General features: G+C 42.1%; 1 protein-coding gene across 3 annotated transcripts in view; it reads right to left on the minus strand.

The window, feature by feature from the left end:
* Positions 1-17,263, minus strand: part of CRTC3 (CREB regulated transcription coactivator 3) — a 99,926-nt gene extending 82,663 nt beyond the window's left edge. For 2 of the 3 annotated variants that reach the window (XM_087428983.1, XM_087428982.1), the window contains exons 1-2: positions 16,265-16,564; positions 6,901-6,999 (exon numbers count right to left, since the gene is read on the minus strand). In XM_087428983.1, coding sequence (XP_087285109.1) covers positions 6,901-6,999; positions 16,265-16,396 — 231 coding nt within the window. In that variant the 5' untranslated portion in view covers positions 16,397-16,564. Of the gene's footprint in view, positions 1-6,900; positions 7,000-16,264; positions 16,565-17,148 lie in introns of those variants that run through there. The other variant, XM_087428984.1, reaches the window with a different exon arrangement.
* Positions 17,264-20,076: the final 2,813 nt, after the last annotated feature.

A 20,076-nucleotide genomic window follows, 5' to 3' on the forward strand; every position in this document is an offset into this window, starting at 1 on the left:
ATTTGTTTGAATTTAACTGATATATCTTTTGCCAATCATTTTTTTAAAGAATCTTATAAAAATGTGAAAGGAAATGCAGCAAAGGAAAGCCATTGAAATTGAAGTAGGAGTCAAAGACGTGATTTTTAAGTTCTGGTTCTCTTACATACTTGCTATGCAAACTCTAGGCCTCATTATACCCACTTGTATTGGTAGTGGGCCTCAAGAAAATCACCATTCTGGACCTGGCCCTCCAAGCCTTTACTGCCATACAACAGGGCTTCCTGCCTTTAGCCACCAGATTGTTCCCTAAATTAGTTAGAAATATAAACCCTCAGTTAAAAACAAGATGATGCAATTTTGCAAAAATGTAATAGTCAGAAATGTAAAAAATGTGATTAGTTTTTAATGATACAATTTGAAAGGACTAGGTGGGTTACATGAAGACTATGAAAGGCTACAACTATACCCAGATAGTCCTATACAGAAAGAAGCCCTCTGTCCCTCTCTCTGTAGCTGCCTCACAATCAGGCCATACAGCCAACAGGTGCCCTAGCTGTTATGCAGGCTGGAACATGCTAGAGAACAGTTATCCCTCCCTTAACCAGAAAAGACAGCCCTAGCCCTCAGAGAAGAAGATAAAGCCCGCTTCCTCCTGTCTGCCTTCGATGTACACGCCCCAGGCCCTGGCTAGAGATATGAGGGCTGTAACTCTAGCCACCCCTGACTGATGAACCACCCCTTGCTAAGGATTATCACAAGGCAGCCTGAAAAGCTTGCTTTGGTTTACTCATCTGATAAGTCTGTGTTCTCTGTGTAAGGGACCAATGGGTTAGAGGAAAAGAACGTACTTTTAGATCCTCCATTAGGATAGAAAATTGGCCTTTAACCAACAATAAAATAGTACTATGCTTACCAACTAATGCTGTAGTTAAAGATCAATAAAAATAATAGATGTAAAAGCATTTTGTGAATTCCAAAGTGATCCATAAACATAAAAGGAAGAGGACTGTGTTTAAATAAACAATTATAAGCAATTTAACTTGAATCAAAATCTGTGCTTCCGTACCACGTTCATGGATTAGAAGACTCAGTATTATTAAGATGTCAATTCTCCCCAATCTGATCTACAGATTCAATGCAATCCCATTTAAAATCCCAGCAGGCTTTTTTGTAGAACTCAACAAGCTGATTCTAAAATTTTATGGATAAGCAAAAAGAATAAAATAAGCAAAACAACTTTGAAAAAGAACAAAGTTCGAGGACTCCCACTACCTGATTCCAAGCCTTCCTATAAAGGTACAGCAATCAAGACTGTGTGGTATCAGCAAAATGACAGACACAGAGACCAATGGAACAGAAGACAGAGTCCAGAAACAGACCCACACATACATGGTTAACTGATTTTCAACAAAGGTGCCAAGGCAATTCAATAGGAAAAAGAAAATCTTCTCAACAAATGGTGCTGGAACAATTCAATATCCATATGAAAAAAGAGTGGTCCTCAACTCACACTACTTTGTACCACATAAAAAAATTAACTTAAAATTACCTAAATATAAAACTTAAAACTATAAAACTTCTAAAAGAACACATAGGAAAAAAATCTTTGTGACCCTGAGTCAAGCAAAGAATTCTTAGATAAGACACAAAAGGCACAAATCATAAAAGAACAAAACTGATAAACTGGACTTCACCAAAATTAAAACTACTGCTCTTCAAGACTCTGTTAAGAGGGGCTGGCCCCGTGGCTTAGCAGTTAGGTGCGCGTGCTCTGCTGCTGGCGGCCCAGGTTCGGATCCAGGCACAGACCGACACACTGCTTGTCTGGCTATGCTGAGGCCGAGTCCCACATACAGCAACTAGCAGGATGTGCAACCATGAAACAACTATCTGCTAGGGCTTTGGGGAGAAAAAGGAAAAAAAAAAAGGGAGGAGGATTGGCAATAGATGTTAGCTCAGGGCCGGTCTTCCTCAGCAAAATGAGGAGGATTGGCATGGATGTTAGCTCAGGGCTGATCTTCCTCACAAAAAAACAACAACAAAAAAGACTTTGTTAAGAAAATGAAAAGACAACCAACAGACAGGGAGAAAATATTTGCAAAATACATATCTGATATAGAAATGGTATCCAAAATATATAAAGAACTCTCACAACTCAATAGTAAGAAAATGAACAACTCAATTTAAAAACTGGGCAAAAGATTTGAACAGACACTTCACTAAAGAAGATATAAGAATGGCAAATAAGCATAAAAAAAGATGCGCAACATCATTAGTCATTAGGAAAATGTAAATTAAAACCACAATGAAGGGCTGGGCCGGTGGCATAGTGATTACGTTCGCATACCCTGCTTCGGCAGCCTGGGGTTCGTGAGTTTGGAGCCCAGGTGCTGACCTACACACCACTCATTCAGCCATGCTGTGGTGGTGTCCCACATACAAAATAGAGGAAGACTGGCACAGATGTTAGCTCAGGGACAATGCTTCTCCAGCAAAAAGGGGAAGACTGGCAACAGATGTTAGCTCAGAGCCAATCTTCCTCACCAAAAAAAAAGCAAAAAAAAACCCCGCAATGAGATACCACTACACATGCACTACAACGACCAAAATTTTTAAAACAAATGCTACTACCTCACACCCATTAGGATGACTACTATCAAAACAAAAACAAAAACAAACAAACCCCAGAAAATAACAAGTGTTGGCCATAATGTGAAGAAACTGGAACCCTTGTATGCTGTTGGTGGAATGCACAATGGTGCAGCTACTGTAGAAAACAGTTTGGAGGGCTTCTCAAAAAAATTAAAAACAGAATTACCATATGATCCAGCAGTCCCATTTATGGGTATATACCCAAAAGAATTGAAAGCAGGATCTCCAAGAGATAGTTACACACCCATATTCATAGCAGCATTATTCACAATACTCAAGAGGTGGAAGCAACCCAGATGTCTAGTGATGGATGAATGGATAAACAAAATGTGGCATATACATACAATGGAGCATTATTTAGCCTTAAAAAGGAAGGAAATCCTGACACATGCTACAATATGAAGGAGGCTTGAGGATATTATGCTAAGTGAAATAAGCCAGTCACAAAAAGACAAGTATTATATGATTCCACTTATATGAGATACCCAGAGCAGTCAAGTTCAGAGACAGAAAAGTAGAATGGTGGTTGCCAGGGGCAGGGGGAAGAAGGAATGGAGAGCTGTTTAATGAGTATAGAGTTTCAGGGGGTTTTTTGTTTTCTTTATTTTTTTTTTGCTGAGCAAGATTCACCCTGAGCTAACATCTGTTGCCAATCTTCCTCTATTTTGTATGTGGGTTGCCACCACAGCATGGCCGCCAACGAGTGGTGTAGGTCCACGCCCAGAACCAAACCCACGCTGCTGAAGTGGAGCACGCCAAACTTAATCACTAGGTCATGGGGCCAGCCCTGAGTTTCAGTTTTATAAGATGAAAAAGTTCAGGAGATTGGTTGCACAACAATGTGAATATACTTAACACTATTGAACTGTACACTTAAAAAATGGTTAAAATGGTAAATTTTATGTTGTGTTTTTTACCACAACTAAAAAAAAAACTGAAATACCAAATGCTGGAGAGAGTGCAGAGTCACTGGAATTCTTATACACTGCTGGTGGGAATGTGAAATAGTATGGCCACTTGGTAAAACACTTTGGCAGTTTCTTATAAAGTTAAATACACACTTACCATATGATCCAGCAGTTCCACTACTAGGTGTTCACACAAAAACTGTGTGTGAATGTCTATAATATCTTTCTTTACTCACAACTGCCAAAAGGTAGAAACAATCCAAATGCCCATCAACTGGTGAATGGATAAACAAATTATAGCACCTCCATACAATGGAATACTACTCAGCAATAAAAAAGGAATGAACTACTCACAAATGTGATGAGGTGGGTTGAATTACATTCTCCAAAAAGATATGTTCAAGTCCTAACCCCAAGTACCTGCGAATGTGACCTTATTTGAGAAAAGAATTTTTGCAGATGTAATCAAGTTAAGATGAGGTCATACTAGATGAGAGTGGGCCCTAAATCCAATGACTGATGTCTTTACAAGAGAAGGGGAAGAGAGATATGGACACAGAGACACAAAGAGAAGACAGTCACATGCAATGGAGGCAGAGAGTGGGGTGATGGAGCTACAAGCCAAGGGACACCAAGGGCCAGTGGCAACCAACAGAAGCCAGGAAGAAGCAAGAAAGGATTCTTCCTTAGAGCCTTCAAAGAGCATGGCCCTACCGACACCTTGATTTCAGACTTCCAGCCTCAGAACTGTTGAGAGAATAAATGCCTATTGTTTTAAGCCGCCCAGTTTATGTGCTTTGTTACAGCAGCCCTAGGAAACTAATACACGCAACAGCACGGATGGGTCTCAAGTGCAGTATGCTCAGTGAAAGAAGAGCTCAGCACACTACATACTCTTGACACCATTTACAGGACACAGTGGAAGAGGCAAAACTACAGATCAGCGGTTCCAGAGGCTGGAGGTGGGCAGTGGAAATAGATTACACAGGGACATAAGGGGACTTTTTGGGGATGATGGAACTGTTCTGTTTCTTGATTGTGGTGGTGATTCTACAACATAAAACTGTATACCTAAAAGAGGGTAATTGTACTGTATGTAAATTATACCTCAAAAATGTTTGCCTAAAAAAGAAAATCTATGCTTCTGGGATTCCCTTTATTCCTCAGTTTGTCAATAATCCTGGGAAAAGGGCTCCCACTGGCCCTATCTCCTATAATGTGAGAAGCAAAATAACAATAATAGTTACAGATTATAACCCATTGAATAGAATAAGAAATCACAAAATCATATATATAGAAATAAATAAATAAATGTATAAATTGAAAGTTTGATGAGGATCAGGATAAAGTAACTCCTCATAAAATATTTATTAATACAACGAGGAAGTATAACTTTACAGTGGAGAGGCCTAACAGACACCACCTTAATTAAGTGATAAAAGTGAACATCATTAGTAATAAGCCAAATGAAAACCACCCACTTAATGGGATACAATAACAGCATCACTTCTGTGCTATTCCTGCCAAAGATGCATAATCTGAATCTAATCACGAAGAAACATGAGACAAATCCCAACTGAGGGTTATTCCACAAAATAATTGGCCTGTAATCTTCAAAAGTCACAAGGTTACAAACGTCAAAAATAATTTTTTTAATGTCAAAAATGACAGAATGAAAAACTGTTCTAGACTGAAGGGAACTAAAGACAATAATTAACTACATGTGATTCTGAACTGGATTCCTTGCTATAGAGGACAGTAATGGACATTAGGTGAAACTTGAATGGGATCTGAGGATCAGATGGGAATAATGTATCACTGTTAATTTCCTGATTTTGATGGCACTATTTTAGTTATGTAGGACAATGTCCTTGCTTATAGGAAATACACAGTGAAATATTTTGGGTGATATGGCAGCAGGTCAGCAACTTATTCTCAACGGGAAAAAAAGTTATTTGCATGGTACTTCCAACTTTTATGCAAGTTTGTGATTGTGTCACAGTTAAAAAAAGTATTCAAAGAAAGAATCCCAGGAAGGCCAAAAGAAAGAATCCCAGGAAGGCCAAAAGAAAGAATCCCAGGAAGGCCAAGGCTATCACTTCATCCCATTCCAACAGCAGATGCAACAGGAGAGAGACATGATATTAAATTCTGTATTCCTCTAAACTTCACAATAAAATCATATTTATATAAAGACCACAAAATTGGGATCCCAAACACAGCAAACTTTGACAATGCTCTATTTTCTGAACCATGAAATCCAGCATAAAGCAGAGATCTACTTTATTTGGATACTGAATGATCCAATAGGCCAACAGATAAGATAGTCTGATCTATAGAAGTAGACCCCTAACACAGTCAGTATTATAATGAGATTCCAATGTCATTATATTAAAGACAAGATTCCAGTGTAATAGGGTACAAATATGTTTATATTGTACTTTTTATAATCACCATTATATTTAAGAGTTCCTATTAACACTCTCAAATGGAAGTCTCCAATTCACATAATACTTTTGTGTTATGGGACATAAACAAGTGAACCCAGTTTTTACAACAAAGAAGATAGTACTATTAAAATGGAGAGGCACCCAAAAGAATACAATTGTGCTTCCTCTTAAAGTTCATACCTCAACTTTTAACACCAAATCTTCAATTGTGTAATCAGAATGACAGGCTCCTAATTTTTCAGAGACTAGGCTATCTAAGTAAGTCTAATTCTGGTCTTAACAAAAATATCATATACCATTGTTAAAACAATTTCACACTGTTTTGAACAAGGCTCTTCACTGACATGAAGGATTAAAACACCCTATGACACGCACTAATCTAATGCAATACAGACCATTTATCTTTGCCCTAGATCTGTACTGTCCAATACGGTAGAAATTAGCCACATGAAGGCAGTGAAATGTGGCTAGTCTGAATTAAGTTGTGCTTTACGTCTAAAATACACACCAGATTTCAAAGACTTAGTACAAAAAAAAAGAATGTGAAATATCTCATTAATGTTTTTTATATTGAAGTGATAATATTTTGGATATATTGGGTTAAATAATTATTTAAATATTAAAATTAATTACACCTGTTTCTTTTCTTTAATGTGGCTACCAGAAAAGTTTAAATTACATGTGTGGCTCACATTATATTTCTACTGGACAGTGCTGCCTTAGACCATTTGTGAAATAACACTATCTTATACTGCAGAAACCAGGACAGAGAATGATGGACTTTCCAGAAGAACACTGAATTGTATCGAGGCCTAGTTTATCCTTCAAGATCTAATCTTTTTAAAGATAATCTTTGCCTGTCTTTTTACACGCCACTCAGTTTACAGGAAGTAAATGTCTGGAGGTACCTGGAACTCGGACGCACTGCTGCGCAGCTGGCTCACGTTTGGTAAGGATCCTCCATGGTACTGTGTAAGACGCAGTTGCTGAAGCTTCTGAAATTGAACCTGGAAACAAAGTGATTTCAAGACTGTTGAGAGATGACAGCAAAGATCTGAAAGAAGCATCAAAGTATGGTGCTTTGTAGAGAAATGGTTCAAGAGTGAAAGTCTTGGTTTCAATTTCTTCTCTACTTAAAACCTTCAGGTTTCCGGTGCCTTCTTGTTTTTGATTAGTCTATTTTTGGAAAGAATTTACCCGTGTTCCAAATGTCCCATGCACCATGACAGCAAGGTACTCTTGTAAGGTCTTTGAGTGTGTATGTGTACGCGTGCAGGCACAATCTTTAACAGCAATAAAAGAATTTCTCAAAGAAAAACTAAGCCGCTATCTGTGACTCTAACATATTAACTGTTTTCCCTTCTCCATGCTCTTTTCCAGTCTCTATTTACATTTATGTGTAATAACTGCATAGCTGTAATCATAAAACATAGGTACAATCTTACATGCTTACATCAAAAGTCTTCTCTATGATATTACATAATCATTTTTAATGGCTACATAACCTTTCTTCTTCTGAAGTATTTCCTGAGAATATATTACCATCTTTGGGTATGGGCCTTTTGATGGCTCTCAATACGTACTGCTAAAATGTTTTCCCAAAGGGTATACCAACACATATATGAGAAAACAGTTTCACCAAAAAACTCACTAACATTGGATATTATCATTAATTGGGGGTAAAGAAGGAGGCCAACCCAACAGGTATAAAATGGTATCCCACTGTTTTAATATGCTTTTCTTCTGTAAGTTCTTCCTTGCTTCATTTTCTGAAAGGCAGTAAACTGGTTACAGTTCTTGTAAACCCCAAAGTGGTCCAATTTGGTCTTTAAGAGCTCTGTTTCTAAAATAATAAATTACTTCTGTGGTATATAACCCTTGGCACTTATAAGTCACAGAGGGATGAAAGGGTAGATGGAAACCCTGAGGCAGATTTTTACCCTTTCATTACTCTCCGTCTTTGTCTAATAATAATAAAAATTACCAGATCTGAGCCCCTAAGATGAGCCAGATGCTGCCCTCAGACACGTTGCCCACTTCATTTCTAGCCCTCTCCACAACCAACAAGGGAGACTACATTATCGTGCTTTTGCAGACCTGGAGACGCAGACCTAGGAAGTTCAGTGATTTGCCCAAGGTCACACAGCAAGAAGAGGCTGAGCTATGGCTGTCTAACTCAAAACCCACATTCTTATTTCTATCATGTTCTTTTCCTTAGTTCTATTTCTCCCTCGATGGTCATACTATTTGTGTGTGTTTGTTTGTTTGTTTTTGTTTTTGAGGAAGATTAGCCCTGAGCTAACATCTGATGCCAATTCTCCTCTTTTTTTTTGCTGAGGAAGATTGGCCCTGGACTAACATACGTGCCCATCTTCCTCTACTTCATATGGGACGCCACCACAGCATAGCTTGACAAGTGGTGTGTCAGTGCGTGCCCGGGATCTGAACCTGCGAACCCCGGGCCGCTGAAGCAGAGCATGCACACTTAACAGCTACGCCACTGGGCCAGCCCCAGGTCACACTATTTAAGAGCTCAGAGAAAAGTGAAGTTTGATTGACCAAAAGCATTGCTGAGCCTATGAAGCTCTCTGATATTGTTTTGTTTTTACATTGATTATGAAAACTTCAAATATATATAAAATAGAGATGAGTATAATGAAATCCCATCTATCCATCTTTCAGCTTCAACAATTATCAACTTATATCCAATCTTGATCCATCTGTACCCCCACTACTACCCACGGCACCCCACTGAAAGAAATTCCAGGCATTCCATATTTCAATACGCATCTCCAAAAAATAAGGACTTGTATCTGTTTGGAAGTTTTAAAGGCACACAAAACCCTTCGGCAGCTTTAACTTCCTTATACTTGCAGTATTTGATTTCTCAAACATACTGCACTGTGAGATGGTTATAATCTATTAATCAAAACCCAGATCTGAGAGTCAAATATGAGAAGGAGGACATGGTGAGCTTTTTCCATCTATCAGCTGAGTTATAAGAATAAAGTCTCAGCTTTTGATCTTAACATTCTCAAAGCACTTACCAGAAGCATTTGACTCTATCCTTGAAATTCTCTAGAGAAAATTCTCGGCCCCCTTGATCTAAAGCCTTTGATTCCTTCGTCCATCAATCCATCTATTTATTCAACTAAAATAAAAACTTCGAACTATGTCAGGTACTGTGCCAGGCTCTGTCTCACTAAGATGAAAATGTGCCAAAGTTCCTGCCTTAGGAGTCCTCACAAAGGCTTCAACTCTTACCCAAAAGTCTTAACACTTCAACCAAGCTAAATTCTAAATCTAGCCAGAGACCCGCCTTCAACTGGGCATAAGGCCCCCTCACAGTCTCCCGGATCTGCTCTCCCTCTCAGAGCGCCTATTTCTAGAGCCTTCAGAGACTACTGCACTACAGTACACAAGAGCCCTGGATCTGGAATCGGGAGACCTGGAGCTCCCCTGTGGTTGGGCAGATGATTCTGCTGTCTACTTCACAAAGATGACATAAGGATTAAAAGAGAGAACAGACATGACAGTGTAAAATGTAAAGCTCTGCAACTTCTCAAAATATTCTCTTTATTGTTGACATTCTCAACTATCTTCTAAACTCTTGAATAATTTTGATATTTTCCTCTTTTGAAATTTAGAATCATCGAGCTAGAAAGAACCTTAGAGACTGTCTTCCACACCGTCATGCTTACTGATGATGAAAATGAGAACCAAAGAACGATTAGTCTAAGGCAGAGGTCACAGACTGGCAGGCCATGGGCCACATTTAGCCTTGAGAGTTCTACATGACCCAGATGATACTGACCCACTCAATGCTTTAAATTTTAATTTTAAAATTGGCAGATTATGGGCCGGCCCTGTGGCTTGGTGGTTAAGTGCGCGCGCTGCGATGCTGGTGGCCCAGGTTCGGATCCCGGGTGCGCATCGAGGCACCACTTCTCCGTTCATCCTGAGGCCGAGTCCCGCATACAGCAACTAGAAGGATGTGCAGCTACGACATACAACTATCCACTGGGGCTTTGGGGGGAAAAAAATAAAATAAATAAAATGTTTAAAAAAATAAAAAAATAAAATAAAATAAAATTGGCAGATTGCATAAAAATCTGAATTTCCAACTTCTCTTGATTGAAAGATCAGACAACACTGAACGCATATTCTTGTATGGCAACAGTGCATGGAGCTGAGAAGTGGCTGCCCCCTTAGACAGGGCTTGGGTTCTCCTGTTTGTCCAAGTCCTCACTGTACCCTATTGTTCCTCCACTATGACCGGAGATCAGCTATCATTTATCATCTCATTCCTGGCCACTCCACTCATTTTCCTTACCCGTCTCACCCTGTAACTTGAGTTAACAACCTTTTAGCCTATAGTCTTCCATTTTATTGGAATTTCCTTCAATCTCTTAGGAAATGAGAACTAAGCCTCACTAATTCGTTTCTGAAAAAGTCTTCTAATAGTCAACACAATCCCAAACAAAATCCCAAAAGGCCTTTTTATAGAAATTGACAAGATAATTCTAAAATTTATGGATGTGGGAACAACCTAGAGCAGCCAAAGCAATTTTTAAAAAGAGCAAAGTTGGAAGACTTAAGTTACCTCATTTCAAGACTTACTATAAAGGCTATAGAAATCCAGGCTATTGTTAAAAAGAGAGATGTATAGATCAATAGAACAGAAGAGAGTCCAAAAATAGACCCATACTTATATGGCCAATTGATTTTTGACAAGTGTCATAGCAATTGAATGGCAAAAGAAAAGTGTTTTCAATAAACGCTACTGGTACAATTTGATATCCTTATGAAAAAAAAGCAGTTGAGTATATAGACATTCAGTGTGACAGTCAGATTCAAACCACAGCTCAGCCACTTATCATACAACTTTACCTCTCTCTCAAGCCTGTTTGCTTATCTGCAAAATGAGGAACATTCTGGAAATACACTCCATAGGGTCACTATGAGAACTACGTGAGATCATGAATATAAAGGGATCAGCACAGAGCCTGGCAAAGATAACACTCAACATTTAGCCCAAACCTAATCTTTCTAGTTTCCTCTCTCTACCCGTCTCTCAGGGGCCTCTCTACTGCATAACATACCTAATTTGTTTGTTTTAATCTAAAAATAATCTTCAAATATTGAAGCCAAATTAACACTCCAGGTTGATGTGCTGATTTTATCCTGTGGTTTCTCAACACTACAAGTTGTCCTTCAAAGCCAAACTTCTTGAACAAGTTCTCAACCCTGTCTCCATTTCCTCCCATTCATTCCTCAATGCCTCACAACCTCCCTTCCACCCAGCACCCTGTGAATGCAGCGGCTCTCTCCAAGGTTACCAATGACCTCCATGTCATGAGACCAAAGGACACATCCTTATCATGTCAGACCAAGTCAAGAGCACTGGGCTTAGCTGGTCGACATTCCTTCCTCTTAACAATAACCCTCCTGGCTTTGCTCCTACCTCTGGTTGCTCCTCAGTCTTTTTTGCTGGTTCCTCCTCCTCTACCTCCCCTTTAAACGGTGGAGCTTCTTGGACTTCTCCTAGGCCCTCTTCACATCTCACTCTATAGCAGGAGTCATAAACTCAAATGCCTACAGGTGCCAGTATGGAAGATAACTAAATGAAGAGGGCTGGAATAACTGTGAGGAACACCATAGGGAGTGGTAGGGACTGTGGCAAACTGAAGAACACATCATGCCCTATCTATGGGAGAAGCCACTATTCAGCTCCAGGCAATTGCTGCCATGCAGAAACGTAGGGTGAGTGTTGTTAGATAATCTCATTTTTTAAAAGAAGCCAGAGTCCAGATCTTAATGTAAAATCTCAATATTCATTATTGCCCTAATTTTTTCAAAAAACACATCTGCCCCCACCCCCTCAAATACATCAGAGGACCAAATTAGAATTTAGGACACCAACTTGCAAGATGTGTTCTAGAAATTCTTCCTGGGCAGCTGAATCTACTCCTGCAGCTACACACCAAGGTCCCACATTTATATCACTAGTTTGGACTTCCCTCCTGAGCTCCAGGACCACATAAACAACTGCCTGCTGGACCATCTCTACTTAAATGCACCTCAAACTCAGCATCTCTTGACACTGAGGAGTCTGTTCCTGCTTTGCTTCTGCCAGTGCTCCCCCTCTTAAAGGAGGATATCCTGAAACGGCTCAAGTCTGAAAGCTGGAGATCACGCTCGAGTCCTCCCTCCCCCTCAGCTCCTTCAACCATTCACCAAGTCTGGTCCGTTCTACCTCCCAAGTATCAGTCTGTTCACCTCTCTGCCTCCCTGTTGCTATCATCCTAGTCAATGCCATCATCACATCTCCTAGACTAGTATTAGGACCTCCAAACAGTTTCTCTGCCACCTCCTTCTCTGTTCTACCCACCATTCCAGAGCTAGAGGCATTCTTTTAAAATGCAAAGCTCCCCTGGTTCAACACCTTCAATGACTTTTTTTTTTTTTTAATTTTTATTTATTTATTGATTTTCCCCCCAAAGCCCCAGTAGATAGTTGTATGTCATAGTTGCACATCCTTCCAGTCGCTGCATGTGGGGCGCGGCCTCAGCATGGCCGGAGAAGCGGCGCGTCGGCGCGCGCCCGGGATCCGAACCCAGGCCGCCAGCAGCAGAGCGTGCGCACTTAACCGCTAAGCCACGGGGCCGGCCCTCAATGACTTTCCATTGTCCTTAGGATCTAGTCCCAAATCTTGTCTCTACAATTTGATCTCTGTGAAAGCCTCAACTCAAATCACCCTGCTTGTCCCCTTGCTGAATCTTTGCTCCCTGTGCATGAAACATTCTCCCTCCCTCTACATACAAGCATACAGTCTCAAATGCCTTCCCCACTCCCACTAATCCTTTAGGCTACTAGAAGAGGTGAGGACTCCCTGCCATACACTCTCAGAGCTCCATCTGCTTCCACTTTTGTAATATTCATCAAAATGTGTCCTTACTTGTCAAATGAATGTCTTTCCCATTAAATCCTAAAATCCATGAGAAGACTGTGTTTGGCTTACTCACCACTATATCCCCAGTGTCCATCCTAACCCCTGGCACATACTAGGGACTCAATAAGTATTTGTTGAACAAATTAATAAGATCTTTAAAGCAAGATAGCATGTCTTCACTTCCCCCATGCACACACCCCATTAACCACAGTGGGCACTCTAGTACTGACAAATGAATAAATGAACAAAGACACAGCCTCCTTCCAGGCATAGCTGCCTCCACTTTCTTCCTCTCCTTACCATCCCAAGTACCACCTCTGAACTAATCTCCTACCATTCTCTTCTCAAAATTTTCCCACTGCTTCCTGATAAGGCTGAACCCCTAAAGCTAGAGTAAAAAATTCTCCATAATCTAGACTACCCCACCTCCTAGGCAAACAGGATTTAACTCCAACTCTGAAGGATTAGCTGCGATTATGTAGAGAAGGACTTGAAGCCCAACACAGGCTCAGAGAGGTAAAAGTACCTAGACTGATTAGCCATGTCTGCCCCATCAATAAGCATGTCTGCCATGGAATGCCAATGGAAAATCAGTATATCTGCCACCCGGTTACCAATAATGAACTAGATGGATTCTTCTCCACCTGGGATCTTTGGACCCTTGGAGGTTCAGATATATGCTTGGGGATCTAAGAGTTCTCTATGAGAAGTGCTCAGTTTTGTGATTTCATTATGAAAATAACCCTTAAAGATTTTAAATAAGCAAATATTACTAGCCAAATTCAGTGTTGTCATTTGCCTTTGTGGAGGAACACAGTAGAGCCAAGTAGTATTACTTTACTTGCAATTGGTAGAGGAGAAAAGAACACAGGCAGAATTAACACGTAAATGATGCCATGTACCAAGTGAAGGGCAAAGTGACATCATAATTTTGTAGTAATTAGAATAGAGAAAACTGGTGGCCTAATTAAGTTATCACATGGGGCACAGTTGATCAGGCTTGTTAAACTCAAGAGAATCTGAGCTATAGGGGTCAGCACTATGCTCACATTGAGAGCTCCAACTCAGTTCAGCAAAATAGCATTCATCACATTAAATTAATGTTGTCAACTTGAATTTACTGCATTGAATTATTTTTAACTTTGGTTGAATTTATTTTTCACATGTTTTAATTTACGGTGGTATCACAGCTTTAAGCAAAGAACATTATATACAAGTTTATCTTTAACCACATTTGAGTAACATAATCAAATTCATTTAAGTGCACACTGAAGATCTATGAAAAAAATTTGCTTTTAGAAGAGTCTGTATATTACTCACAGCTTTGTCTGTCAGGGATGTTTTAAAGGGAATTCAGGAATTGGCTGAGAGTTCAGATCAACTCTAGGTATACAGACATACAGAGTGTGTGTTTCTGTACATATACAGTTTATGTATCTAAACAACATAAGCCCCATGGGCCGGCCCCGTGGCTTAGCGGTTAAGTGTGCGCGCTCTGCTGCTGGCAGCCCGGGTTCGGATCCCAGGCATGCACCGATGCACTGCTTCTCCGGCCATGCTGAGGCTGCGTCCCACATACAGCAACTAGAAGGATGTGCAGCTATGACATACAACTATCTACTGGGGCTTTGGGGGGAAAAATAAACAAATAAAATCTTAAAAAAAAAAAAAAAAAAAAATGGGCCGGCCCCGTGGCTTAGCGGTTAAGTGCGTGCGCTCTGCTGCTGGCGGCCTGGGTTTGGATCCCAGGCGCGCAGCGACACACCACTTCTCCGGCCATGCTGAGGCCGCATCCCACATACAGCAACTAGAGGGATGTGCAGCTATGACATGCAACTGTCTACTGGGGCTTTGGGGGAAAAATAAATAAAAAAATTATAAAAAAAATAAATAAATAAACAACATAAGCCCCAGCATTAATCCTCAGCTTTCACCCAGTCATTCTCTTCAATGTGCTCTAGCTTGTCACGTTCATCCCTGAATCTAACCAAGGTCACAAATGTAAATGCCTGTGGACACCAGGCAGGTAATAAATGAGTCAAGCTAGTCATGGCATGAGAAAAAATTTTCTTGAAATCCTCAGTCTTCTTTATCTATATATTTTTTTTCTCAGCATGACAGAAATATAAGAAATATTTCTCTTTCCCCTTAACTTTGCTAAAAGAAAACATCATCAAAAATATGATAAATGGCAAGTGACACCTAGCCTCAGTGTGGGTGATCACGACAGGGTATGGTGGGAACTGTGGCCAACCAGAGAATTCATACTCCATTTGAGAGGCAATTACCTCCCAGTTCCAGCCAATGGCTGTCACAAGGGAATTCAGGATATACAGAGAAAGAGGGAGTCAGAAAGAGAGAAAAGAAAGAAATTTAATTTTATATGAAAATGTCCCAATTAAAAAATTCTGGCAACAGATTCAAGAAGTTTCCCCAAACACTGTGCTAGCCAAAAAATAATGTCTGCAGCTCACTGAGCCGGGGCCCGCCAGTCTGCCACTCTGCTCTCAGCTCTTCTTCAAGCGGCCCCCCTGCGCCAGCATCTGCATATCCTCCCCCATCCTCCTGATGGTCCTTCAAGGTCAGCATTCAGGATTCTCAAGGCCTGCCCCACTCATGCCCCACTCTCCGCGGTCCTGAGCGAACCCTCCTGCTGGCTCTCCATCCTCCACTGCCTCCCTCAAGTTAGCCACCCTCGCCGGGTGTTTCTCCCGGCTTGCGCCTTACTCACTCCTCCTGGATCCCTCTCAGTCCCCAGCACGCTGTGCACCTTGCCAGTTCTCATGAAACACAGTAAACTGGGCTCCATAAAGCACCTCCAGAGAGTGAGAGGAGGAAAGCCTCATACGACGCAGAATCACATCCCGGAGCCAGACCCCGAACCAGCCGGGACGGGCCCCGGCTTTCCCAGTGCAGAGCTCTCCTGAGGGAGCGAAGGGCTCGCGGGTGGCGGAGGTTCCGAGCAACGAGGAGCCGCACTGCCCGCCTCCGGGCTGTTTGTGATTTCCTCTCGGGGCTGCCGGTCACCCTCCCCCGCAGGCCGCCTCCCTCCGCCGCCCGCCTGCCCGGGCTCGGCCCCTGCCCGTCTCCCCGCACACCGGCCCGCGACCCTCCCCCTTCCCCGGCAGACGGCCCGCGGTGTCGGAAGGCGGCCAAGCGCCAAGGCCGTGGCCGCGCCAGTCCCGCTCCCGGCGCCGGTTCCCGGACGCGGCCCGGGCCGGGCCCTGCCATCGCCGCAGGCCCGCGACCTCTCACTGCCGCGCGGTCCCGCCCGCGCCCGCGGCCGCCCCCGCCCGCGCCCGCGCCGGCCAGGCCCTCACCCGCGACAGGGTGAGGTCGGTCATGAGCTGCTCGAAGGCCCGCGTCTCCTCGGCCTGCCGCTGCGTGTGCAGCGCGATCTTCTCACTGAACTTCCGCGGGTTGGCGCTGCCTGAGCCCGGCGAGGCGGCCATGGCGCGGGCCCGCGCCGGCAGGAGGGGGACACGGCGGGCGCGGGGCCTGCGACTCGGCCCGCCCGTCCGTCCGTCCGCAGGCCGCCCAGGCCGCCGCCCGAAGCCCGTCCTCAGGCGCGACCCGGCAGACGAGCCGCCGCGGCTCCACAGCCCGCGAGCGGCCGGGAGCGCGCCGAGGTCCGCCCCCGCGCGCCCGGCCCCGCCCTCGGCGCGGCCCGCTCGGCCTCCCGCCGCCCGCCGCCCGCACCGGGCCTCCCGCCGCCCCGGCCTAGGCCGGCGCTGGGGGACGGAGGGCTTTCCTCGGCGCTCCCCAGCCGGCGCGGGACCCCGCGGCGGCCAGACACAGGAAACCCCTGTCAGCAAAGCCAAAGGGCTCCGACGTGTGGGAGCAGCCAGGGTACCGTCTTACTGAAATACTCCCGTTTGGGGATATCCTGGCCTTTGGATTTACGTGACAATTTCGGAACAGTTTAACACCCTTCTCCCCGCCTTCTCCCCAATTATGATGATTTACTTCAGGGGGTGGAAACCGGGCGACCCAAGCTGGAGCAGTCCTCTCCCTCAGTCCCCACTCTGCAGGGCCTAGCGTCCGCCCTCCGCTCGCCCTCCTCCGAGCCCTTTTCCTCCCGCAATGTGTTTCGCTGACAGTCTGCTCAGGCTCACCCAAGAAAGAAGTTACTTAATCTGGATCTCAGTTTTTAAAACTATCTCCTGATTTGCACGAATTTGAGACCATCCCCGCCCCGTGTAACCTCTTGGCTCCTCAGCCCTGAGCCTTGCTCCAAGTCCTTTCCAAGTCTCCCTGTGGTCTCTGCAAACTCCAGCTCCATCCAGGGGTCAACCTCATCTTGTATAACCAGCCCGTCAGCCTCAACGGTTTTCCTCCTTCTTTTGCAGTCCGGAAGCTACTCTCAGTATAAACGCTGATGTGCATAAAGATGTCCTGGAGAGCTCTGAGATGTCTGTGTTTTGTAAATTAGGAAATATTCAAGACATGCAGAAGAGTGCAAAAAATAATGTTAACACCCAAGTCCTCCACCATCAAGATTAAACGTATCAAAACATTTTGCTTCATTTACTTGGTATTTATTAAAGAAATATAAAATTAGACATAACTAAAACCCCATCCTATTTCTTCTGCTTCCTCTCTAGAGAGAGTCTCAGTGATCAAGTTGCTGCATATCAGTCCCGTTCATGTTTTTATATTTTATTACATATGATGTATGGATCCACCATTCATAAGAATGACATCATGCTGAATAATCTTTTGCAGCTTTTTTTCGTTTACTAGTATGTTTTTGAGATTCATTTGTGTTGATTCATTTGTTTTAACTACTCTATAGTATTTCATTATGTTTTTCATGTCTCATATATAGCTGGATTTTTTAGAAAATTTAATATGAGAATATATCTATTTGCTAGCGTTTAGCTTATTAATTATAATTGAATTTATTTCTTCTGTTTTATTTTGTGCTATTTACCATGCTTTTTCTTTATATTTTATTTTCTGCTTTCCTGTTATATTATCTGAGTTTAGTTTCAGAGAACAGATATCATTCTAGATAGTTTAAGTGCGAAAGGATTTGCTTAAATGGCTTAAGGACTTGTTTGGAGGGCTGAAAAAGCAGACTCCAGGTAGAACGTTCAGGAATAACTTTGAGAGCCATGCTATAGAACCAGGCCACCAAAGGAGCCACTGCCTCTTCTAAAATCTGGAAGCCACCTGTTGAATTGGAAAGCTGTCACTACACTTGCCAGCTCCTGAACCAGATAGCTATTGTCATGATAAGAAGCCACTGCAGAAAAATCAGACACCTCCCCAACAGTCCTCACCAACAGAAACAGCACACACACGGGCTCTGCTTCACTTCCATCTTACTAATCAAATAAGACAGAAAGTTTGATTGGAAGAGCCAAAATTGCATCCAGAATCCTGCCAGCAACAACATGTGGAAATGGAGTTGTAGCCTTTCAGCTTCTGAAATATAGAAAGTCGCAATAGGACACTTGAATGGATGTTGAGCTAAATCCACCGTATTCACCCACCAGTTCTCCAGTGCAGGTATCTATCATATCTGCATTCTATTGCATTGAATGGCTGTTTTTTATTTCCATATTTCCCCTATCTGATTTGAAAGATATTCATTGTATTTCTATTCTTATTATGGTTGACCTAATCATTTTTAATTTTTTAACCAGATAAATACATGTGAATTGTTTAATAATAGTTTTACAAGGCCTATAATTTCAAAAAGAAGTAATTCTCAATTCCCACTGTACATGTTTATCCTGCTGTTTTGTGATTTTTTTTCTATTTTAGATATTAACTATTCATTTCCTATTATGGAAAAGGACGCTTTGGCTATTTTGTGCCCCCAACAAAAATATGACTTTCCCTGCTCCCATTCTTTCAATGTAGTTATATGAGAAGTTTTGGTAAGTCAATCTTAAGTGTTTACATAGTATACTGTAGTTCCATTTTTGTACAAATTTTTTTTCGAGTTAAAAATTCCCTCTTTTTTATTTGCTTATATTTCTCTCAACCCATTATAAATCCTTTCCCAAACTCTCTGATTTGTAATATTTGTATTTTCAGCCCTCTTCCTCCCCTCTTCTGGTGCCTCTGGTCCTCTTTCTGAAGTTCTCTGAAAGAACTGTGGAAGACATTACTGAATCTATGAATGATCAGGAAACTTCTCTCCTGGAGCACTTGGCCTTCTTGCTCCCTCCTGGACTGGTTGCCCTGCGGGCCCACGGCACTGCTGTGGTGCTGGTTCTCCCCTCACCATCATCCAAGGGGTCTTTCACCTCCTGTCTTCTGACCTCTGCTTCCTGCCTCCCAGGTTGTCCTGTTGCTTTGTGTACTCCTTCATTTTAGTGGAGAACATTCTCCAATAGTTTCCTGAGGAAAAAAGAGGACATAAAAGATAAAATCCTTGAGACTTTCTGTATGTGCAGATGTTTTTATTTTACCCTCAGACTTGATTGATAGTTTGGCTAAGAACAAATTTCTTCTTCATCAGAAATCCTTTTCACTTAGATCTTTGAATGCATTACTTCACCATTTTCTCACTTCCAGTGTTGCTATCGGGAGGGCCATTCACATTCTGTTTCCCTTTCCTTTGTAGGTGACCTGGTTTTTTTAAGGGCTGTTGTTGTTTATTTATTTTGGGTTTTTCCCCTTCTCTGAAGGCTTAGTGTTCTGATACTTTATGATGATGTGCTTTGGTGTGGAGCTTTTGTTGTTCATTGTGCTGGGCAATGGGTGTGTGTGTGGAAGCTGAACACTCACATCCTTCAGTTCTGGGAAACTCTCTTACCTTTTTGATATTTTTCTTCTCATCATTTTCTTTACTCTTTTTTTCCAGAAATTCTGTTATTCAGTTACTGGGTCTTCGGATTGCTCTTCTAATTTTCTTATTTTTTCTCTCCTATTTCCTATTTCTTTGTCTTTTGTTGTTGTTCTGTTTCCTGATACACTTTCTCAACTTTATCCTCCAACTCTTCTGTTGAACTTTTATTTCCACTATTATATTTTTAATTTCTAAGAGCTCTTTCCTGATTTCTGAATGTATCTTTTTATTTTATTTTATTTTATTTATTTATTTTTTTTTTAAAGATTTTATTTATTTTATTTTTCCCCCCAAAGCCCCAGTAGATAGTTGTATGTCCTAGCTGCA

The sequence above is a fragment of the Ceratotherium simum genome, chromosome 3 (genome assembly GCF_057802395.1).
Source record: "Ceratotherium simum simum isolate JZ-2026a chromosome 3, ASM5780239v1, whole genome shotgun sequence".
Classification (NCBI taxonomy): Eukaryota; Metazoa; Chordata; class Mammalia; order Perissodactyla; family Rhinocerotidae; genus Ceratotherium; species Ceratotherium simum.